The 25,536-nt window shown below is 38.1% G+C and overlaps 1 protein-coding gene across 1 annotated transcript in view; it reads right to left on the bottom strand.

The window, feature by feature from the left end:
- Window positions 1–2,871: 2,871 nt before the first annotated feature.
- Window positions 2,872–25,536, bottom strand: part of PDIA4 (protein disulfide isomerase family A member 4) — a 36,641-nt gene continuing 13,976 nt past the window's right edge. Inside the window, exons 2-10 of the mRNA XM_027856844.1 lie at window positions 24,476–24,659; window positions 18,554–18,759; window positions 16,758–16,896; window positions 15,199–15,404; window positions 14,831–14,989; window positions 12,666–12,817; window positions 6,409–6,565; window positions 5,306–5,539; window positions 2,872–3,517 (exon numbers count right to left, since the gene is read on the bottom strand). Coding sequence (XP_027712645.1) covers window positions 3,102–3,517; window positions 5,306–5,539; window positions 6,409–6,565; window positions 12,666–12,817; window positions 14,831–14,989; window positions 15,199–15,404; window positions 16,758–16,896; window positions 18,554–18,759; window positions 24,476–24,659 — 1,853 coding nt within the window. The 3' untranslated portion in view covers window positions 2,872–3,101. The remainder of the gene's footprint in view (window positions 3,518–5,305; window positions 5,540–6,408; window positions 6,566–12,665; window positions 12,818–14,830; window positions 14,990–15,198; window positions 15,405–16,757; window positions 16,897–18,553; window positions 18,760–24,475; window positions 24,660–25,536) is intronic.

Raw genomic sequence — 25,536 nt, 5'->3', positions numbered from 1 at the left:
AAAAGGCCCAGGGAAAATGTTATGAAGTTACAAATGTCGAGCCTTCCTAAGCAAAACCAAGTTGAGAGTAAAGGCGATGCAAGGTTCACTCCCTCCGCCCTCTTCCAACCACTCTTGCACACATTCTACATGACACCACAGTAGAGAGTACTGGGCCTGGAGTCAGAAAGACCCGAGTTTAAACTTGGCCTTGGATACCCTTTCCACTAGTCTAGGAAATGAGATTGTATATGCTCTCATTACAATAAAAAGGAGCAGCCTGTTCCAGTGGATGGAGTCCTGGCCTTGGAGTCAGCAAGACCTGGGATCAAGTCTTGTCTTACACCAGCTGTGACCCTAACCTCAGGGCCTGAGACAAGTCACAAGAACTACACTGGTCAAGGGATTCCTCATAGGGAGTTCTCAGCACCAATGGTTTCTAAATTTTTTTGACCATACTCCCATCGGTAATATTTTTTTCTCGTTTCTGTGGGAGGCAGGAAAGGATTTTTCCCAATGGCACCTGCACAGGTACTGCTGGGGGTACTCTGGTTAAGTATATCCTGAAAAACCTCAGTAAGGGAGTAAGTAGGAGGCTGAACAGCTACGGAGATGGAACAGTAGAGATGTGGTTGTGTTGGAAGACAACATCCCCTATCAGAGCGAGGGTGGGATCGAGAGAATCTTCCCATCCTAGGTCTAGCTCATAACTAGAAATCACCTACAGGGCCACAGGAATTCATAAAGAACACCTGCTAAGAGTGGCCCTCTATCCAGGGAGGAAGTATCCATAAGAGTAAAATCATGAATCTTTGACTTATTGAAAGTTTTAAGGACTACCTTAAGGCCTTAACAAAGCCACCCTGAGAGGTTGGTGGGGTACTATCTCCTCCCTTCCCTAACCCCAAACGGCTCATTTCAGACTCAGGATCATCCACTTGCTTTCCTTGCTGGGGCCATGGAGTGGCAGCAGTCCCTTCTACAACAACTGTTACTGCCTGAAGAAAAAATTTGGGCTCCCCCTCACCTTCCAAGTTCAGTTAGAGCTGGGGTGCCCTTTGACTGACTTCTACAAAGTCCAGTGAATGATACCCAGTGCCCGGCAAAGCATATGACACCCACCCCCCACATACACTTAATATTCATTGTTGAATTAATGATGACTCTGGAAAGGTGTCATAAGGACATTATGTTTTTAAAAAAGGAAAAAACTTTCAAAAATCATATAATTAATGTGTTTGGATTAGCAGGTCAGAAAGGCTTCCAAGGCAAAATTTCTAACAATCAACCAATAAGCAGACCACTTTTGATGCCAGGCTCCAAAATGATACATTCTAGGTCCTCAAGGACCTTACATTCTACTTCTGGCTTGGAAGGTAAATAAAGTCAGCCACAGACAAATTTGTTTCAATATCCCCTTTTTGTGCCCTTTGCTTACACAGAGCAGGCCCTCAGATGGTTGATTCAGATGTGCATATTAGATGTCAAGTACCTCACCCTCTCCTTCCTTCCAAAACAAGAAAATAAGTCATTTATACTCTTGAGGAAGGCGATATGGGGGAATGGATTTGAAACTACAATGCTCAAAAGGCCCTCTGCTCCCTAGAGAAGGACTCAGAACTTCAGCTGCAGGGGGAGTGAGGAACCTGTGTTTCTTTTCCGAAAGAAAAGAGCATCTTTATCTCATAGACTCAGAGTCGGAAGGAGCTTTCCCTCAATACTTGGGAGTTTTCTTAGCAGAAATCTACACCATGAGGGTTATGATGCTACCTCCACCTTCCTTCACTGAATTTTAGACAGGAAGGGACCTTAGGTAAACTCCCTTATTTAGGTTAAGTGTCTTATCAAAAGTCTCCCAGATAATGGCATGTCCCAGGTCTCCTAATTTAGTGTTTTTCCACTGCACCCAGAAGTGTTCCCCCCAACAACTTTGTCAAGCCTCTCAGATGCAGAAGGATGTTTTCCAGCACAACTGTTACTTTCATGGCACAGCCCCAACTCCTGTTGCATATGATATGTCTTAGCACACATCTCTATCACTATAGACTATATATATATTTTTTACCTCTATTAATAAAATTTCCAAATACATGTCTTTTTTTTTAATTCAACCTGGTGTTGATAGATGATGTATCATATAAAGTGCTCTCTTTTTTTTTTTTTTTGAAGGGGTAGAAGGGAAACATTAAGGAGAGGAGAGACCTGGAAGAAAAAACACTGTGGTACAATGAATATTGGATTTGAACCCAGGTTTTAAATCTTGGCTCTACTGCTATTTACTATTTGGTGTGACTTTGGACAGGTCATTTAGCTTTGCTTTGGGGCATTAGTTTCCTCAGTCATAAAATGAAAGCACTGGACTAGACTGTCTCCAAGATGCCTCTCAGGCAGTCTTTCAAAGGCATCTCTGGGATCACAGATGCTACAATTATTGTTCCTCCAACCACAGCCAACAGTTATAAACACCCAGATACCATAGAAGTCACATCTACTCGTGGTCCTCACTGTACACCCATCCTTAAGATGTCTTAGGCAGAAAAGGAACTGGCAAATACTGTCATCCTTGGGTGACTGGGTATCAGTTGTGATGGTTCTGACCTGCAGCCTTTGCTCCTAACAAATTTTTATGTGGTCAAGCTTCTTTGAAATAAAGCAATAAAAATAAAAAATACAACAATTAAGTTCACTATAAACTACAACACTTCAGACGATGATTAAAAATAAAAAGTCAAAATAGCGAAGTGATTTGGCAAAGGTTTTTTTTTCTTTTTTAAAATTTAAATTAAAAAAACAAAACAAAACAACATCCACATATAGAGACTTATCTGCTTGAGGGTTGGTGAAGTATTAAAAAGAGTAGAAGGGTAAAAAATGAAAATAATCAAGCCCAAATAATGACAAAAATAGATGTATTTTCCTTAAATATCTGAACCAACTATTATGAGACATTATGTCAGTTCCATGTCTGTAACACAATGTGAAATAAAAAAAAATCAGATACTGCAACTGCTTTAACACCCAAACCCCTTCTGCCCACAAGGCTCATTTGGCTCCCCATTCAACAACCTTTCATTGGAAAACTACAGTGTATATCCATGGCCTCCCCCTCCTCTTCTTCGCCTTCAAAGCTCTTCTTTGGTCCTGCTCAGTTTTGTGCTATGCTCTTCTATAAATGCACTCAAGTGCTCCAAATCTCTCTTCTCATTTTCAAATTTAACAGGGTTATTTTTGTCAGTGCGAGAAGCAAAGTAGATAGTAGGAAATCCTTCCACCTTGTAGTGGTCGTTGGTCACATCGTTGGCGGTGGCATCCATCTTTGCTATGACCAGGTTTTTCCGATGCTTGTACTTCTTTCCCAAATCGGTGTACACAGGTTCTAGCTGCTTACAGTGTCCACACCATGGGGCATAGAACTCAATGAGGACATCTGACTTGGGGTCCATCACTATAGAGTCAAATGTCTTACCCACCACAATCGTGACTGGCCCTTTGTTGTTTTTGGGCACAGGCTGGGATTTGATGATTGCCGTTAGTTTTCCTATAGGGAAAAAGAGAGAAGTGATCAGTATTCTACAGGTCCCACTGCGATGGCCCCAAATGGAGGAGCTTCTCAACCTGGCAAGCATGACTAGGCTTATTTAGAGGCCAGCCAAAACTATGCAGTATGTCTGCTTCTGATGTTCCAGCCAACTCTGAGCTCCCATAAGCCCACCCTAAACTCCTGTGCCAGGACTGCTGGGTTTCTATCCTTGATAATTGATTCTGTAAGTTAAGGGACCAGGCCTTAACCAGCCAGCCCTTCCTCTTTAAAATGCAAATATCCCTTAGAAAGGTATCTCATTAACTCTCTTAAAGGTAAATTATTAGATTTACTCTAACATCCTAATTAGAAGACAGCAGGTCCACATATGGACCAGGTCTGGTAACTTGGTTATTTGAAAGGGGCATCCATGGCTAACATGAAAGCATTGAAGACAATTTGGAAACTGTCTGATTCAACAGAGCTATTTGGAGATAGACCTATTTGGCAGGAAGAGTGCTTCTTGACCTGATATCAAAGAGATAAAATACTATGTGACACTTCATTTATCCAGTTCTATTAGGGACTGAGGCAGTGGAGTGTGGGGATGTGCCACCTTAAGTGAGTTTTCAAGGCATGTATAAACAACAAAATGTGATTTTAAAAATTTTTGGACAGATCCAAGGAACTCAAGTCTTTTAAAAAATATCACACCTAGTCTTCTTAGAGAATTACTGCTATTTTCTGCTGCTTTTAATTTGTCACTGACAAGTACCAGCTGACAGTAGAAAAGATATTCCTGCCTCTGTTATACACAATCTGGCCCCCACAGACATCAGCATTCATATACCATTCTAAACAAGCTTAAATAAGAGTAAAAAGACTAAGTGAGGGGTTAAGGGGCTTTCCAATAAGTAAAGTGCATGAAAATAAGTTGTATATAACAGAACTTCATGGTTTCATATATAATCCTTTTTGTATCTGTTCTTTGTATATTCATGTTTGTTAGGTTCAGAGTAACAAAAAATAAAAATTATTTTAAAAAATTAAGCACACAGGTTTTTTTTTTGTTTGTTTTATTCTGCTCTTAGTGTTGGTCTTTATGACACATTCTTGGTGTGCTCTGGGGCCTTTTTTGCTTATTTCCTTTTGGATATTTATTGGATAGCTGAGATTGCCTGAACAGTCATTCTATGCATGAGTAATTATAACTGTAAAATGGATAATGAATCTTACATTTTAAAGCAAGATTAAGAAGAAACTAATGCATATGCATTACCAAAGGGAAGAATATAATGGAGACTATAATCAGTTCTTGATTATGGTATTCCTTCAGGGAAAGCTTAGGAACCTACCACATAATTCAATAAACATTTATTAAGCCCTGCTGTATTATGTGCCAGGTTCTTGCTGGAGGCTATACAGATGGTTTTGTTCTAATTGTTGCTGCTTTTTTCGGCTTTAGTTCTGTTCTTTTATACTCAGGGGAACCTGGGATCATGCTCACCTCCTTTCCTTTGCAAGTAAATGCAGGTGCTACCTCAGTTCTCTGAACATAGAAGGAAAAAAGGGAGTAAGGTGTAGGTGGGAGGAGGTTTAAGTTTATGTTAGAGCTTTCTCAAAAAAAAGAGAGTAGGACTAACAGTATCCTGAAAATAATAAGCACCAAAGACCTCTGTGATTCTACTTCATGCAGAACAGATCAAGAATTAATGGTGATCTGGCCTTTAAAGGCTTCAATGGCCTCCAAGATTTCATCTATGAAGGCCCTCCTGACATATAATTTTGTCATCCCTGTTAATTCACCTTTTTTGAAGGCCAACACAAAGTCTCTGAGAGTACCAGAATCAAATTCCTCCGGTTCCATGGCATACTTCTTGCCACCCTCAGCTAGGATAGCTACGTTGATCTCTTCACCACTGTCGCTAAGTCCCAAGTCCTTCACTTCAGAAGAGTAGTCATCCTCATCAGCAATGGCAAAGGTATATTCAGGGAAGTCCTTAGCAACTTCCAAGACCTTGTTCCTCCAATACTGAGTAGCTGAAACCAATCAGAATACATGGCAATTAATGAAAAACCCTGCACTGAATGTTTCTAGTTCAAGCTTTACAAGATGTTTAAGCTTCTGCTCAGAATATATACCAATGAGGCAAAAATTCTGAGTTTTCTATACAATGTCAAGACAAAAAAAGCTTAACCATACTTTTGAAAGTAAAAGAGACCCCAAAAAAGCATTAAAAATACATAGAAGAAAAAAATCAGAAGGGGACATAAAAGGCAATTGTTAAACTTAATATATGCCTTTAAAAAACAAATTGTGCCTAACAAAACTCGTTTCATATATAATCCTCTGATTCTTTGTGTATTAGAATATTTTTGATTTGTAGGTGATTTTAAGTTCATAATTTTAAAAACCCAAACTTTTCAACAGAGGTAAGTAAATTCACATGCTGAGTAAGTCTGGTGAGAGCCATGTCTGTATTAGAACATACTGGGGGACTGAGCTAGATGCCAGGGGACCTGGCTTCCAGTCCAGGCTTTCTACCTCAATACCCCTGCTCTATCTCAATACCCCTGCACTTGGACAAGTCACTTCAAAGAGGGGAAGTTTCCTCATTTGCAAAAAATTCCTATGGTATTTTCTAGCAATATGATTCAGATCCTAGTCTACGCTGGATGACTGCTACGGAGAATAAAACAAACAATTATGTAGAACCGAAATGGCATAATAAGGAGGGATTCTGAAGGTGTGGAATGTCACAACAGAAAACATACCTGACACAAAAGTTATGAGCCACGGCTTCAGTCACTCCCACTCCCACAAAAGTCATTAACCTTCAAAGACCTCTGAAGAAAGATTTAAAGTAATTAAGCAGGTGACCTGCTGCTGGACAAATATCCTCACTTACCAACTCTATAGTCAAAACTGAAGTCCACAGTGTAATAGACAACCACCAGAGGACGTTTAGCATATCTCTTGGCATCATTGGAAGTTGTTCGATGACCAACTAATGGCACAGCATGCTTTACCACATGATCCCTGATGGCAGCTCCTTCAGTGGATTCCTGTTTCAAACACAGATGACTAACATGAAGTACAATACAACAGAAAAGGGGATCTATGTCTGAAAGGAAGACTCACATTTCATCATTCTAGCAGAGTTCTCAGCCAACAAAGGACAGAGAGGGGTGATGTGATAGAAAGTTGCTTACTCTAAAAGACTTTACTGCCAGAAAAATTACCCAATGTAGCGAGCACAGTTACCATGCTCACAATAGCACTATTACTAGGTGAAAATAAGATTCAACAAGTTGGATCCCATCTGCCCTTACTGAAAGAGGAAAAGCCACGAAAGGGATTGCACAAAGGAAAGTGATCTTTTAAAACATGATGGCTAAAGAAAGTCTCTTTCAGCTCTAAAATTTTGATGTTACTCTATGGGAATGAGCTAAAATTCCTCAGATGGGTAGATACAAGTCATTACTTTTATTAGTAATAACACTAGACATTTATTTTATCATAATCATTCATTTGCATCCAAAATAAGAGATCAAATAGAGGAACTACTAAATTTTAAATAGGAAAAAGCTGAAGACCCCAAGTTCATTGAAAGTCTTCACTTAATACAAATTCCAGGAATTATACCAAAGAAGAAAAACAGTTGACAAAAATGGCATGAAGTTTTCAATTATTTTGAAAAGTAGCTGGGCATACTTGAGTAGATCAATTATACCAAGAGAATATGTCAAAAAACCTATAACCTGGGGCAGCTAGGTGGCACAGTGGATAGAGCATCAGCCCTGAAGTCAGGAGGACCTGAGTTCAAATTCAGCCTCAGACCAAACACTTGACACTTACTAGCTGTGTGACCCTGGGCAAGTCACTTAACCCCAATTGCCTAAAAACAAACAAACAAAACCTATAACCACCATGAACAGATATATTCTCCCACAATTATGTGACATACAGTACAAAAACCTTTCGATCCTGCACACAGCACTATACGGGTCAGCTCCTGCCAGAGTAAAAATCATAGGAGGAAATGTGGAACTATCAACAAATACTCTCAAAGACAGGCAACCAAACCATGATGACAGAAGCAACTTAAAGAAAGCTACAGAAGATCTGAGGAAAGGCACACTGGATGATTATAGCAATATTACGAAAGTTATAATTCATCAAATCAATTATCTAGCTAGCACTTGTAGCAGAAAATTTGAATGCCATATTGTCCAATAAAAGGCATCAAAAAATAAACATGCAGAAGAAAATCCAGAAAACAAAAGTGTAATAAGAAATCTTTGATTCTTTTAATCAGCAAAACTGAAAATAAAAGTCAAGTCAATACAAAAAGTCAAAGCAGCACAAAGAGCAAAATCAGCTATTTAACATTAATCAAAAACCTTACTAGAGAAGCGTGAGAAGTAAAGAAATCAGGGGCAAGAGGGAATCCCTGAAGTAGGGTGTGGAATATTTCTGGTTATCTATGCAGTTGGTTCAAACAAGAAATGGAAACCTTGAAAGCTGTTAACATAATCAATGAAAAAAGTTACCATCTGGGAGGTGATCAAAAGCCTTGCTAGCTTCTCTAAAGAACTACAAAGTGGCCAGATAAGATCCATGAGATCCATAAGTATTAGCTTAAATGCTTCATAGTGATACATGAATTATGAGCAAGGTATTATACTAGGCCCAATTCCACTTTTTTTTTCCCTAGGCAATAGGGTTAACTGACTTGCCCAGGGTCACACAGCAATAAGTGTTATGTGTCTAAGACCAGATTTGAACTCAAGTCCTCCTGAATCCAGGGCCGATGCTCTATCCACTGTGCCACCTAGCTGCCCCTCAATTCCACTTTTCTTAAGAAAGGTACTACATCTGTTACCAAAGGACTAGAAAACTTACAACCTCTTATAGGTAAGCCAATTATGTGTTTTTGCATTTTATACAAAGTATTCACAACTTGTATCATGAAAAAAAATTCTACAGATACAAAAAGACATACTGGCTAAGGAGCAATAGGAGTGTGCACAGCAGTGTTGTAGGGCTCAAATGAGATAATGTATATGAAGCACTTTGCAAACCTTAAAGCGCTACAGAAATGCCAGTTATTATCACTGCTATTTAGCCTCCATTCAGCAGGCCTCCTATCTGCTGATGACTTCATTCCCCGGGCCTTGTACTGCACTCCTGGACTCAAGCAATGTTTATAGAGCAATACGGGGATGTCCTAGCAAATATTCAAGAACCAGATCCTCTTGGGGGAAAAAAAAGTTTAATCTACACTAACACTTTCTTAAGCCTAGACAACTAAGAAAACAATAAATCAAGCTGGGATTTGTAGTCGATTTCTTAGGTATAAATTGTTCACATTGAAAATTTAACAATGGGCTGTCCCGAGCAGTTTCAAGTTGGCTCCAGCAGACCCCTGAGTGTACCAAGAAGTCCGAAGGGTTTAAAGAGCTTTCTAATTCTGTAATTACTGAACCAGCTGCCCAGAAAGTGCCATAACATGCATGCTGCCTTTAATAAGGCAAAGTCTTTAGCTCAGTTTCTTGCTCATGATTCTTTTCATATACTATAAATATATAAAAAAGACCCAAGTGTAATGGGGAATGATAAAGGATTTGATGCCCACATGAAAAAAAATGTTATCTATTTAAAACATGCCCACACAATGTTAAAAAATAATTCATTTTTTAAAGTGGCATTTTTTTCAGGGAGACCATTTAAGTCCATTATAGATCTGCATACCCTTAAATATATTCTCTCTCTCTTAAATGGAGCCAAGTATGACTCCTGAATTAAAGGAAATGAACCAAAATACCTTCCTAACAACTGTATATGGATGATATCAAGTTATCTGGTCCCACTTAAAAAAAAATAGCTTCTTCAATCTGTGGAATTTTTTCCCAATGATATCAAAACATCATTTTGACTTAACAAGTGTAAAATTCTTAACTCACACTAAAGAAAGATAAGAGACTTAAGGTGATATCTACAGACAGCTTGTTCTTCTCTGGGCAAAAAAATCAAGAAGGCAGTGACTGGATACATTAAAAAACAACAACAACAACAAAAACACCACTACCTTAGTAGCATTTTGAAATCCAAGTTGAATAAGCTTAAAGCAATTAGCACCTACACAATACCAATTTTAATGTGCACATCATCTTTGGTGGGGGCTGGACTAAACTCAGTCCAGTCCCTGTTAATTTAGGTTTGCTATTGGAACAGTAAGCAGAAACAGATTTACTAAACCATAGCAGGAAAAGGATCTTCAACAAGAACAGGTATTGAAGATAATGTGACTTAATTTAGTTGAGCAAAGCTGCCTTTGCTTGAGTTGTCCATCACGATCTATCCATCAGGCAAGCACCCAAGAGCCCCTGGAGCTCCTCATGGCTGCTTTGTATTCAGCAACCAGAAAGTGATGTCAATAGCCTGAACTTAATGAGCCAATCAAAACCAAAGGATGGTCTAAATACCTTTTAAGGAAAAACAGCCTAACTTGCTTGAGGGAGAAGGGTTAAAGTATTATTTTGCTCCTACCACATCTTAGGAACTGTAAAATATAAAAACTGTAAAATTAAATACTTAGATGACATCTTGGCAAAATCTTGTATAACATTAATAAAACACATAGCATGTCACTCTATCACCTTAAGGCAGCTAAAGAAATATTAACACTTCCATGCCAAAAATGAGGAAGAAGATAGACATTCTTAGAGAAGATGATAAGCAGGTAAAAAAAAACCTACAGAAATACTTCTGGAATAAGCAGACATCGCTTCATGGAGCAACTGTTAAGGCTGCTAAGAGGTATGTGCTAATGGACTTGTCAAAAGTAACAGTAAGATCAAGAATGGTATGGATGGTGACACTACTAAAGAAACTGGTCACCAGTATATTTTTAAAGAAGTGTAGAAAAAATGGCCAAGTCAAAGGAGATGTTTGTGGAAAGGGGGAAATTTTTCATTGGAATTCAGCACCAGGTCACTGCTGCCAAATACTATAGAATGCTTATCCTGAAAAAGTCTGGTATTAAAGCTCAATGAAGATTATCTACTAATTCAGGCTATAAAAATTTAGTACCTACCAAATACTTAGTAAGGCATTACCTGGTAGCTAAAATTATATATATTTATGAGAAGCTATCTTTCATCACTGAAAGATGACAAATACAGATCTCAAAATATCCTGGAGAACTTAATCAATAAATCATATTGGAACTGGACCATTATGGCAGAAATATAGTCCACAATGACCCAATGAATCAGAAAAACTTAAGAACAGTGTTAATAGATGTCATGACCCCAAATGCTCAGCCTCTAAGATTTAAGTAGAGAGACTTGGTCAAAGATAGGAAAATAACACGGGAACAGGACCGGGAACCTACCAACCTTGTTGTCATATCTGACATTAGAGTTTTAATACAGATGCTTTTAAATAAGCCTTTAAGAATGAGTTTATATCTTAATATGCTTATTCAATTATCAAAAGCAACAATTTAATCCACCTATGCAATATCTGTAGAATACTGAATCTAGAGAATAACAGGAGAGTGACTTGTCCCAGGACAGTTTCTATTTGAGCCCCATCCAAAACTGTGGGATAAATAAGATAATAAGAACTGACATTTAACACAGAGCTTAAGGTTTGCTAAGGGTTTTTTATGTGGGCAGGTAGGTGGATAGAGCAATAGGCCCAAAGTCAGGAAGATCCGAGTTCAAATCTGGCCTCAGACACTTACTAGCTGTGTGACCCTGGACAAGTCACTTCACCTTGTTTGCCTCAGTTTCCTCATTTGTAAAAGGAGCTGGAGAAGGAAATGGTAAACCACTCCAGTATCTTTGCCAAGAAAATCCCAAACAGGGTCACGAAGAATTGGACACAACTAAAAATGACTGAACGACAAGAGTTTTTTATAAATACATTATCTCATTTGAACCTGTGAGGTAGATACTCAGATGAATCCAAGATCTTATTCAGAAGTGCCCTTCAACAAAGCAGATCATAACCTCGCCATCCTACTAAAACCCTTACCCATGTCCTCCCAGAAGGAATCATGATTACACAGATAATAAGTACACAAAGGAGGATTCATACCAAGTCCAGTTCTCCATTCTCAAGGTCACAATGCTACTCTAGATTTATAAGAGGTTCATAACTTCTGTTTCATTCAAAAACAAATACGTCAATAGTGAGAAAAAGTTTAATTAGAAGATAATTCACTTAACTTATTAGATGATAAATAGAAAGGCCTTCCAGCACACAAAATACAATGACTATGTCTGGCATTGTGCCATTCCACCTCCACTCAAGTCCCACTCTGATGCCCAGCTACAGCAAGGAGATGACCTTGGGTTTTTAAAGGCTATTCCAGCAGAGTATAAGTTCTGGCAGGTCCTTCAGTGACCTGTGAATCTGCTGGGTGAAGACCGGTTTCTCTCAAAGTGAAGACATTCATCCCAAGACTGGCACAGTGAAGGAGGCCCCCAGACTTTATCTATTAGGAGATGGTAGGATTATGAGTGACACAAGCGGAGGGATTATCCACACTTATGTGTACAGAGAACTACCTACATGAGGGAAGTACTTTGGAAAGTACAGCACCACAAAAATATGAGTTATCATTATCAAAGTCCAGGCTGGTACCTCAGTTTTAGTTTAGGATTAAAAATGAAATGTCACAGTAGAATGGGTGACGAAAGGCAACGCTTTCCCCGACTAGTGTCAAGGGCAGGAAAAAATAATTATTAATTTTGGCTGGCTTAGCTGTAGTCTTGCCAGCTGCCCTAGGGTGGCTGAGATGCCCTCTGGGATTCTGTCATTTCACCAGAGCCAGCCACTGACATGCACACAATTCAGGATCAATAACCTAATGCCAAGTCTTCCAGTAAACAATAAAAACAAATTGATAGGCAACGTTTGTGCTTTATAAGCTCAATGAAATCTGAAACCAAGGACATTTTTGGAGTTTTGGCCTTTACTCCTGGAACACAGACTAGTAAATGTGGCTCTGATGACATGCCAGGGAAGGAAGTCTCACTTTTTAAACAGAAAAAAGCCAGACCATTAAAGTGAACTGCCCAACAATAAGTGTTTTACTTAACAATGAATGAATTTTCAATCTCATTCATATGCCTGGGAAATATCACTCACCTTAATGTCTAAAACTTTGATTTTTTGTTCATACTTAGAATGAAATTTTTCTGGCTGCATCACAACCAACTTTCCAGAAGAGACTTTCAGGAATTTTGCAACTTCATTGTTGAAAGTATGGTGAAATTTGTAATCCTCCCTCATGTTGTTCGCTGGGAAATGAAGGAAGGAGGGGGCAAGTAAGAATTTCTGAAATCTCAAGTCAGTCAAAATATTTAGATCCTAAGTACTGGAACTTGTAAAACACAAGAGAATCTTTCCCACATAAGAGAAACTTGAAAGTATTAGCTGTTACCAACAATCAATGGTAAATGGAGATGAAGCAAATTAAATGAGAAAACAAGTGGGTGAAAAAATGGGATATAATTTACAAACAACTTGTACCTCTGTTATGTAAAATGAAATAAACATCTGTATCTGATATCTGTTGTTAAGCCTACAATTCTGGCTTTGAGTCATCTATCTTGTGAAGGTAGGAAGCAGAGTTTAGACTCCTATTCCATTCTTTTATTTATTTTTTGATTCTAAAGAGGACTTCCCAGAAATGAAACCCTGTCATAATCTGACAGAGACCACCCCAGGGAAGAGTAATCAGAGAAATTCACTTCAACAGGACTCTACCAGATCTCTATAAACTTGTCGTCAAACATTTCTATTAACATTTTTGGAAAAAATTAAAATGGACACCTGAGTTAGTGGGAAATTAAATGTACTAGATTTCCAGATACCTCCAATTATTTTAATACTACTTGCTATGATGAGGTACAGAGCTACCTCAAAAACCTCATCCCTTGTTGCTTCTTAACACAGATCTCTTTCACCCACACATGTTGATATTGCTCTCCTCTTGACCTTCCAGTCTTTAAATAGATTCATATTTTTGGCACTTTTGTGTTCCCTTCTGCCAAAACCTGTCCCCTGCTCTTCTCCCCTTTAAGCACAAAGAATAACTTCCTGGGAGTAAGTGGTACATATCAGCTGCCACTCCCAGCACTACTTGGAACACAAATAACTCATGTGTAAGCCAAGTTATCCACATGTTTAATTATATATGTCTATAAATTCCCCTGCCAACCTATCTGTTCATTGGCACCATGAGTCTGAGTCTTCTGAAAGACAGTTTGGGATAGAAGACAGTGCTAGACTTAAAGTCAGGACCTCTTGGGTTTGAATCTCACCTACGCACTCTACTAGCCATATTATCACCATGAGCGAGTGACTTAATCCCTCAGTGACCCCCAAGCAACTAAGAATCTAAGTTGCAAAAGAGAAGCTGACAAAATCTCATGTCTGTATAGTTCCTTCCCCCCTGCCAAAATAAAAGTATTGTGTTTCTCTCTTTAGATTTTTAATTACTGGTTCCTTCAGGGTCAAGATCAAGATCTAATTTTTTTTTCCAGGTTGTGAGTGGATAACCACGCAGTGACAACAACCAACCTGAGGACTAAGCATACATGAACAGAATTGTGTGTCATTACTACAAAAAGAGGAGCGGATATTTAGATAGAGGAGAGGAGAAACACTAGTCATACCTTTGTGAATTACTTCAGACTGTTTTTTAATCACCTGAAATGTACTGGAGGAGCAGGAATTTAGGAGGAGCACGGAAGAAGTTCTATTCACGGGAACAGGGAAAGCAGCCCAAAGAAGGCATTGCACTCAGAGTATAGTCCCAGAGCAAGGATGATTCTGGGCACACAGGGGTTAAAGAAGAGGTAGCATCAAGATGGAGGCAAAATTGTGCTTAGGGTTCGCATCAGCTTCTTATGTTGGAGTATTTTAAATCAACAATAACAGTGATAGTGATTTGATTTGAATGGGCCTGACATAATGGAAATAACAATGAATTTGGAGTGAGATGATCTGGGTTCAAATTCCTACTCTATGATTATATACTTGCTTGAACTTAAGACAAGTCACTTTATCTCTGGGGATCACTTCATCATAAAAGAAACGGGACAGAATAGATCATTTTCTAAGAGAGCTATCTGTACCTCTTACCTCACAGGGTTTTTGTGGGGAAAGCATTTTGTTAAAACTTAAATGATTATATAAATGAGTTCCAGGGTTTGGGGGGGCAGGGGGGAGGAACATGTTTAATTTGGGCAAATGCCCTACGGCAGCAAACCTCAGAGCACTTTCTCACTCGTGGAAATGCAACTTACCAGTTTCCTGATAGAGCTGGTAAGCTTGGTCATCAGCGCTGTTGAAGATGCCAATGATAATGACATCATTTCCATCCTTTAGGAATTCCTGGACTTGTTTCACAGCCAGAATTTCTTTGGATGGAGGTTCAGACTGTTCAATCATGTAGTCCACAATACCTAGAACCAAAGAACAGGTCTAAGAAGGGTAACTCAGTCCAAACTGATCAACTCTTCCTTTCCAGACTGACAGATTCAGCCTCTGTGCAGGCTGATCCCTGCTTCACGTGTATTTTAGAAGCAGGTTTTCACTCAAGTTTCTCTTTCTGACAACTCCCAAATCATGATGCTATTCCTCCCCAGTATAGTCTTAGCAAAAAGGCCAATACCGTATTTTTCTCGTGGGCCGTTGTAATCAAAAGCTTTCCCCTTGCGGAAGATCTTTAGAGTTGGGTATCCAGTGACATCGAACCTCTTGGCCAGGTCGGTTTCTTCGATGGCATCTACTTTAGCCAAGGGAATGGGTGGAGAACGCTTATTGAGTTCTTTTGCAGCTTTCTCATATTCTGGAGCAAGTTTCTTGCAGTGTCCACACCTGTCAAAGGAGAAGCATATTTTTCAGGTGAACAACTCCAACAAGGATGTACAGAATCACAGAATTTCAGAAGGGACCTCAGAGGCACCCTATATCAGGAAACGAATCCTCACCAAAACCTTAAAGTCAAGCCAATTCAGTGCATGGGGAAACTAATCCTCCATTCACAGAACAAAAAAGAAGACAAAGTCAGAGATGAATAGTACCTACAATGTCTAGGATTTATCCTGACTGCAACCCTTAAAGTCAAGATGAGGTCTCTATTTAAACATTCAGTGTTGCACAATTAAGATAGGTGGGAAAAGGATTTGTATTTCTTTAACACGTGAAATTCTGGCAGTTTTCCCAAAGAGAAGACCTGACTCCTTTACCTGGCAATTCAAATTAATGCACCAAGGAAATAATGGATACTGAGTTTATCTTAATCAACCACAATTAAGAATAGGCAATTTTCTGCTCTGACACATATTGGCTGAGTGATCCTGGAAGTCTCTGAATTTAGTCTGTGCCTCAGGTAACTGAGTTTCTAGAGACTATTCATTATTTTTTACAGCTGCCTAGCTGCATCAAAGGAAACTTCCTCATCAGGATCTATCTATTCCAATAAAATCATGGATCTGGTTAAAAAAAAAATTTACTGTTCATCAGAGGAAGATGCCTGACATGCCTATATTTAAGGTTGCTATATGTTATCATGTTGCTTTGTGTATAAGAACTAATGTATGATAAAAATATCACCAATTGATTAGTTGAAGACATCCTGTATCAGCAGAAAAACTTACAAAATATTTTTTAAAAGAAAGATAGTTTTATTAGTTTCTATTGCATACAATAAGTAATACTTGTTGCCTAGATGAGGTCATTAAAAGACCTATTACTCAAATCAGTCAGGTAACAAATGTTTGCATGCAAATAGGTATTAATTCTCTGAGGTATTTAAAACATTCTCTGGTTATCTGGTTTATAATATTAATTTGTACTATCAATACTACTGTATAATACTACAGTACTATCAATAAGAATTTTCAAAGTAGAGAGTCTACTATATTTAAAAAAAGATTAAACTCCAAACCGCAAATTTATTCTAAGACTTAGCTGATGCCCACCTTCCTAGACCAACTTTACAATAACACCCCCCCCCCCGATTTCGGCCAATATTTATACTGCTTTGTTCAGTTATTTTTTTTCCTCCTCGTTACTGTGCATCTTCTTTTCCCAATGAATCTGTAAGCTACACTTTCTTTCAAAGTCTTATCACCACTGTATCTAACTCAGGGCTAGGCAAGGTGAAGGTGCTTAATAATTATTTAACAGTAAACCAGTATTAATTTACCAAGGTGATGTTCCTCTTACCAAGGAGCATAGAACTCCACCAAAATGATATCTGCATCATTTACTACTTCATCGAAGTTATCTTTAGTAAGCACCAGGGTCACTTCAGGTGGAGGGGTCCAGCTGGGCTGAGAAACCTCTTTGACTTTAGCAACAATGTCTGAAAGAAAACCAGATGAGAAGATCAAATTTCTCAGTTACTTTCTTTGACACCAGCGAAGAATCCCTTCAAGGAGAACAAGCAGGTTCTATGTCATGGGTGTCTAGAACCATCTGAAAAGGACCAAAGAATGGGAGTAGGAGATGACAAGCATAGGGCCAGACATAACAGAAATACCTGCCTTAGAAAACTGCTATGTGAGGGGGCCAAAGGATGGGAGACAAATCTCTCTTCTCTGTGTGTGGTCTTTAATTCCCTGCCTTTGGACTGCTGCCACTACTGACTACCTTTTCCTACTCTGTCTTGGATTTGATTACTAACTTCTACATCTAATTTACTTTAGTCAATCACAGCTTTCTGTAGCCAAGAGAGTTATGTCCCTTGGGTTCTGTTAATTGTCCCTAAATGACGCTTAAATCACCTGCTTACATGGCCCCAAGAGGAACTTAACCATATTCCCTTAGGCTCAGATATATTATACAGCCATCTTTCTTAAATCCTTTTTATTCACATTTCTCATATGGGTCTTTGAAATGGATCATTACAGACCAAAGAACCACGAAATCTAGTCCTGCCTCTGATATGCTCCCTTCCAAGTTTGATGCCATGTGGCATTAAGGAATACTATCATCTGGACTTCCAAACAGCTGTTTCAAGGAATAAATTTTCTTATTCTTTAAGATGTGAATAGGAGCAGATGGGTAGCGGAAGATAAATCCAAATCCTGCTTTGGACACTTACTTAACCTCTCTATTAGACTCAGTTTGCTCAACTTGTAAAAAGGGAATAGCAGCACTTAACTTTTCAGAGTTGTTATGGGGACCAAATGAATTAATGTATGTAAAGCACTTTGTAAACCTTAAAGCACGATAAATACTAGCTATTATTATTACAAGTACTAGTGGACACAACCTCATGTCTGACACTCCCTTGCATGAGGGGAGAAGATGCCATAATTTTGGCCCCCACCAGTTCTTAGGCTGAGGGGTCCCATTCACTATTCATCTTCTAGGCTTCAATTTTCACAAATCCAAAAGATGAAAAAAGAGTAAGTATGAACCCATGGACCTGAATTCCAGTCCCAAATGGATACGTGCTCATTAGGTCAGTGGCCTCAGCCATCAAATGAGGACAAGGACAACACTACATCTGTACTACCTACTACCGAGCGTTATGAGGAAAACGTTTTGTATACTTTATAGCACAAGCATCAAACTCTTCCCAGAAAAATTCCCAGATTAAAATATAAGTGGGAAATGTTTAACAAAATAAACAAAAATATGATAAAAGTTGTGTTTTACACAACTTTTACAATATTTTTATTTGTATTATAATGTTTTTATACAACTTTATACGATAAAAAAACAAATTAATTTGTGGTTTTCTAAGTCAATATGCAGCCAGTAGGGATCCATTTGGGTTTGACTACACTGATTTAAAGCACTATACAAACTTGAGTTATTAATAAAAAGAAACAAAGATTCCTAAGATAACATATATTTCTAGGTCAACTAAATGACCCTTAAAAGGGAAGGGGTAGGCTGCAGCTCTAGATCCCAGAAACTGCTTCTCTCAAGCACTCAACCAAATATTTCAGCACCCAGCTATGAGCAAGGTCACAGACTTAGGCTCTAAGCAAACCAAAGGTGTAGCTTACCATCTTCTGTTCTTGGGCCATCATAATCCACTGCCTGCCCCTTCTTCAGGATTTTGATGGTGGGATAGCCTCCCACATCATACCGGCTTGCTAAGGTAGATGCTGCTGTTGCATCAATTTTGGCAACAGGGATAGGAGGATCATTTTCTTGAAGAGTCTTAGCTATTTTTTCATATATTGGAGCAAACTGCTTACAGTGACCACACCTGGGAGATAAGATTTGGGGAGAAAAGAAAAAATAGTTAAGTTTAAAGATTTGAACAAATAAAAAAAAATGCAAAAATAAAGATTTTTAGTACTATAATTACACTTGTCGGGAATCCCAACTCATTTTTTGATTCAAGAAGGATTTTCAAGGTTGTATCAGATATCTTTCTATGTGAGCCTGAGAGAGAATTAAAAGCAATTTAAAAAAATTACAAGAATAATAAAAATGACAATTCTATCTAAATCAATTTACCTATTCAGTACCATACCAATCAAACTACCAAAAAATTACTTTATAGAGCTAGAAAAAGCAATAACAAAATACATCTGGAAGAACAAAAGATCCAAAATATCAAGGGAGCTAATGAAAAGAAATGCAAGGGAAGGCGGCTTAGCTGTACCAGATCTTAAATTGTATTATAAAGCAGCAATCACCAAAACTACTTGGTACTAAGAAAAAGAGTGATGGATCAGTGGAATAAGTTAGGTATGCAAGACACAACAGTTAATGACTACAATAATCTACTTTTTGATAAATCCAAAAACTCCAGCTTCTAGGATAAGAAATTACTATTTAACAAGAACTGGTGGGAAAACTGGAAAATAGTATGACAGAAACTGGGAATAGACCAACATCTCACACTCTATACCAAGATAAAGTAAAAATGGGTACATGATTTAGATATAAAGACTGATACTACAAGCAAACTAGGAGAGCAAGGAATAGTTTACTATCATATCTATGGAGAAGGGAATAATTTATGACCAAATAAGAGATAGAGAACATTATGAAATGCAAAATGGATACTTTTGATTACATTAAATTGAAAAGTTGTTGCAGAAAGCCAATGTAACCAAGATTAGGAGGGAAGCAGAAAACTGGGAAAGAATTTTTACAACCAGTGTCTCTAATAAAAGGCCTCATTTCTAAAATACATAGAGAACTGAGTCAAATTTATAAGAATACGTGTAATTGACAAAAGGTCAAAGGATATGAACAGGCAGTTTTCAAAGAAATTAAAGCTATCTATAGTCATATGAAAAAACACTCTAAATCACTAATGATTAGAGAAATGAAATCAAAATGACTCTGAGGTACCACATCACACCTATCAGATTGGCTAACATGACAAAATAGGAAAATGATACACATGGGAGATGTGGGAAAATCGGAACACTAATGCATTGTTGGTGGAGTTGTGAATTGATCCAACCATTCTGGAGAACAATTTGGAACTATGCCCAAAGGGCTATCAAATTGTGCCTACCTTTTGACCCAGCAATACCACTTCAAGGTCTGTATCCCAAAGAGATTATAAAAATGGGAAAAGGACCCACATGTTCAAAAATATTTATAGAGCTCTTTTTGTGGTGGACAAGAATTGGAAATTGAGGGGATGCCCATCATTGGAATATTATTATGCTATAAGAAATGATAAGCGGGTGGATTTCAGGAAAAACCTGGAAAGACTTGTATGGACTGATGCTGAGTGAAGTGAGCAGAACCAGGCGAATGTTGTACACAGTAACAGCCACATTGTGCAATGACTGACTTTGATAGGCTTGGCTCTTCTCAGCAATGCAAAGATCTAAGACAACTCCAGAAGACTCAAGATGGAAAATGCTGTACACATCCAGAAAAAGAACTATGGAGTTTGATTGCATATGGAAGCTACTATTTGTTTTTTTTTCTTCTTTCTCATGGTTTCTCCCATCAGTTCTAACTCTTCTTTACATCATGACTAATGAGAAAACATGCTTAATATGAATGTATAAGTAGAGCCTATACCAGACTGCATGCCTTCTTGGGGAAGGGGAAAGAGAAGGGAGAGAGAATTTAAAACTCAAAATCTTATGGAAGTGAACATTGAGAACTAAAAATAAATTTTTTTTTTTAAAAACACAGGAAAAAAGGGGGAGGAACACAGTTTGTGACTCATGGTAGCCTGCTTCCCAAGGAGGAGGCAAGAAGACATAAGGAAGAAAACGGATTAGATGGTTCCTAAGCTAGCCAACAATTTTCACAGTTTATTGACTGAACAGTCAAGAATATTTACCAAGCCCTTGCTGTGGAGATACCACTGTGCTAGGGATTTTGAGATAGAAAATTTAGAGAAAACAAAGCCTCTTTTCTCATAGAGCAGCAGGGGTTCTTAACCATTTTTAAGGTTGTGGGCCCCTGCAGCTGTCTGGTGAAACCTATGGAAGTCATCTCAGAGTAAAGTTTTTATATGCATAAAAACAAGTACACCAGATTAAAAAGGAAAGCAATTATACTGAAATATAGTTATCAAAATATTAAAAAAAAAACCAAGTTCATGGACTACAGGTTAAAAACCTGTCAAAGAACTTAGGACCTGGTAAAGGGTAACATCTCAACATCTAACTAACATACAATATCCTATAAGTGTTATACAAGGCTTTGGGGCAGGAGCTTTAACCAAAAGTCTGTGGATAGATTTTGCATTGTGAAGGGGGAAGACAGCAATAAACTTGAATGGAAAAATATTCTAATAATTGTATTTCAATATAACTTCACTTCTACAGAACCTACACAAGATATCACTGCTTGCCAGGTTCTATCAGAACTCTGTCCCCTTCCAAAAGGGCCATGAACATTAAAAACAATTAAATATGTTGAATGTATCATAACAAAATTGAATTAATCTAAAATATACCATTAAATGGAGGCTTCGTAAGCAAAAGAAGTTGTGATCACAAAGTGCCGGTGCAGCTTCATCAATAATAAACCTCATTTCCTTTTGTGACAGGGTTACACTATATTGGCAAGTCAGAAGGCTATATAGCTTATCTAGATTTTGGTAAAGAATTTGACAAAGTTTCTTATGTTAAGTCTTACAGAAAACATGAGTTTAGGTCAGTCAGATGCCAAGAATTTGGAATGATATTCATCTTTCTGTTACTGGGTTCTCTTGGATTTTGTTATTATATAGAGATGCTCTTAATTTTTGAGGGTTTATGTTGCAGCCTGCAATTCTGCTGAATCTATTGTCTCAAATTAGTATCTTTGCAGATTCCCTAGAATTTTCTAAATAAACCATTATAGCATCAGCAAATGAGAGTTTTATTACATCTTTGCTTATCTTTATTATGCCTTAAATTTCTTTCTCATCTTATTTACTATTGCCAGCATTTCTAGAACTGTATCAAATAACAGTGGGGAGAGTGGGCATCCTTGTTTTACTTCTATTTTTACTGGGAAAGACTCTAGAGCATCCCCACTGCATATGGTGCTTGTTTTTTGGTTTTAGATAGAGCAAAGGGTAAACATTAATTTTTTTGATGTCAACCACAAAGTTGACCTCCAGTGAAATATACCTTAAAGGTCTATGCTTTTGACCCTGTGCTGTTAACATTTTTATCTTGGATAAAAGGAAAAGTTGGCAAGTTTATCAAATATCCAGATGGCACAAAGTTGGGAAAGGGACAGCTGAGATCCAAAAAGATCTGGACAAGTTAGAACCTTGAGCCAAAACTACTAAGATGAAATGCAATAGGGACATATGTAAAGTCGTACTCAGATTTTTAAAAGAAATCAATTTCATAAATATAAAAAAAGGGAGATGTGTGCACATGGGTGTTTTATATGGGACAATTTTAAAGTAAGATGTTTTGAATTGGAAGTAGTTCCTTGGAAAAAGATGTTTTAGTGCCTTATGAGACCAATTAGCTACAGTGAAATAACAGCTAAGAAAGCTAATACAATCTTGGGCTGCATTAAGCAAAGGATCACATCCATGACTAGGGAAGAACCACTGTACCGTATGCCATCCTGGTTAGACCTCTAGAGCAGGGATCAAATACTGCAGGCTGAACCAGATTAAAATGGAATTGGGAAGTATTTAACCTAATAAATAAAAATACAACAGAATACAGATAATGGTAATATGTGGTTTTCTAAGTCAATATGTGGCCCTCATTTGGTGGCTCCCATTTCTCTTTGGGTTTGATTCCACTGACCTAGAGGATGGTATTCTGTTCTGAATGTCACATTTTAGGGATGGCAATAAGCTGAAGAGTATCCAGAGGAGGGTAACTAGACAGGATCATGACCTATGAAGGTCACATGAAGGAACTGTGGGGATTTAGCCTGGAAAAGAAAAATCTGAAATGGAGTTGGAGGATATGGTAAGTGTCTTCCAAGTATCTGAAGGACTGTCATGTGGAAAAGAGGTTACACTTTTATTGCCTGGTCAGAAGGCAAAAGTAGGATCCATGAGTGAAAGCTGCAGAGGCGTAAATTTAGGTCTGAGGTACTCTCAGAAGCTGCCCCCTCAGTCAAGGTCTTCCAGTTCAGTCATGGGCTGGACTAGATGGCCTCTAAAGTCCCTTCCGGTTTTGACATGCCTTGATTTCTATTTAGAGGATAAATATTTTTATCTGTAGGGGAAATTACTAGAGAATTTATGAATCAGATTAGACAAAATAAAAGGATTATGAAAGACAAAAAGCAATGTTTCCAAAATAGGGGATTTAGATGGAAATTATGAAAAATTAAAAACTTGACATTCAGTATTTATATGGAACTGACAGAAAGGAATCCAAGAGCAATACTTATTCCCCAATGTAGAAATGCCATGAAAACATTTCCCCAAAAAAACCCAAAAAACCTAAGAAAAGTTATCTATTTTAAGGCTATTAAAAGGGAAAAAGGATCTACATGTATGAAAAAACTACATTCATGACTAGGAACTGGGAAGTGGCAGAGTAAATTACAGTGTGAAAATCCCGCTGTTGTGTTAGAAGATGAAAAATGTGAAAAATACAGATACAATGCTTAAAGACTCTCATATGCCTATCTCTTTTTCAGTCCTTTTACTCATCTTTTCAATTTCCAGTGCTCTGGTTCACAGCTTTCTTACTTTATTCTGCATCTTAAATCTATTACTTCGCTGTCAGGAGGCCATTAATACATGGTTCATCATCAGTCCTCTTTTCCAGGCTTCTTTTACATGTCTTTCTCATTTATATGTGCAATGCTCCAGCCAAACCGGTCTGATTCCTGATCTCATCCTACCTCAGGCATCCCAGAATGGGCTTCCCAACATCTTTTCCTACTAAAATCCATTCCAAGTTCTAACTTACGTGACCCTTCTTCCACAAAGCCTTCTCTGATTCCTGCTTTTCCAAATTAGAGGGGATTTTACTTCCTTTTGACATATCAGTCATGCCCCTGTTAGGCACTGCTGCTATCTCTTAATTTATATTAGAGTTATTAGTCTATGAATCTACTCCTAATAGACTTTAAACTCCTTGAGGGCAGGGATGATGTCAGTTTTCACCTCTGTATTCACAGCACCTAGCTCTATGAAAAGCACGGCACAAAATTAAAATATTTTTAAATGCTGGTTAAAAAGAAATGTTCTCACTCTCCCCCAAAGGGCTCAAAAGGCCTTGGGTAGTCTGATAAGAAACATAAGGTCTCAAGCCAATAAGTATGGACAATGGACAGAAGAAACGTGTTATAGCCAGCAGAATTAAAAATAAACATTGACTATAATGAAATGGTCTATAGTCTTCCAGAGACATAGACTGCAACCTAAGACACTTAAGAAATGATATTCATGAGTTGTTATGGCTGAAAAATTCATGGCTTTTTAGCCAATCTGGTTACCCTCCAAAACTAGGTAGGTGGATCCTTGGACAACAGGTGTACAGTATATCACCAGTCACATGCTACCAAAGTATACTAACCATGGGGCATAGAATTCCAGCAACACAGTGTCTTTGTCAGCCACAAAGGTGTCAAAGTTGTCATCATTCAGGACTAGGACCCCATTATCTTCTTTTACTTCAGAATCATCTTCTTCATCTTCATCATAATCTTCCTCCTCCTCCTCCTCTTCTTCATCAATGGCATCATCTTTAATAAAAGAATCTAGAAAACAAAACCCCATTCATATTAGTTACAAAAATAATCTAATGGTTTATAAATTTAAAGATTAGCAACTGAAAAGAGTCACTAGCCACTAGTCACTAGTTTAATAGATTCTAAGGAGAAACAACAAGAGAACCAAGAGGGTTCATTTTTATTAAGTGTCTACTATGTTTCAATTTCAGAAGAATCTGAAAACAGAAGGCAACACTGGGCATCTAATGTTTTTTAATATGGGCATTTTTTTTTAATTTAAAAAAATGGATTTTGTTTCTCATTAAAAGTAGCCAAAAGAGGTTTACAAATCTTTAGGGAAAAACTTTGAGCTCAGATGCAGACTCTTTTTAACTCAAAGAGGAACGCCTAAATTTGGTACCTTGGTGATCTTCATGGTCTTGATCATTAATCTGCAAGGCCAATTAATCTCAGTGGACGTTACAATGTCTGCATGCCTTCACTCGATGCTCCATCAGCAAATAATGCTTTCTTCTGAGAGAACAGTATGAAGGAGTGGAAGGTACATAGGAGCAGGCATCTGAAAGACCTGGTTTTTACCTAACCCTGGACTTAGCACATCCAGCCATGCCCTTGGGAAAGCCACTTAACCTTAGGCTCAGGTTCCTCAGTGTTAAATAGGGATAACACCCTCTGCCCTGTCTAGCACAGTTGGGAGGCTCAACTTGAACCCACATCTTCTTGTCTTCGAGGTCCGCTTTCTACCCACTTCACCATACCACCTATCCCCTCCACTTCGAGAATATCAATTAAAGTGCCTTCTCTTTTAGCTACAACAAAAGGGGATGCCACAGACAAAAATTCTGATTTCTTTTAAACTGTTAACTGGGCTACATAAGCATGATGAACCCGAAAAAGTAAGAGT

This window comes from Vombatus ursinus, unplaced genomic scaffold (assembly GCF_900497805.2).
Source record: "Vombatus ursinus unplaced genomic scaffold, bare-nosed wombat genome assembly UNPS02011649.1, whole genome shotgun sequence".
Lineage (NCBI taxonomy): Eukaryota > Metazoa > Chordata > Mammalia > Diprotodontia > Vombatidae > Vombatus > Vombatus ursinus.
Note: the sequence above shows the minus strand (reverse complement) of the source record. Positions and strands in the feature narration are given on the sequence as shown.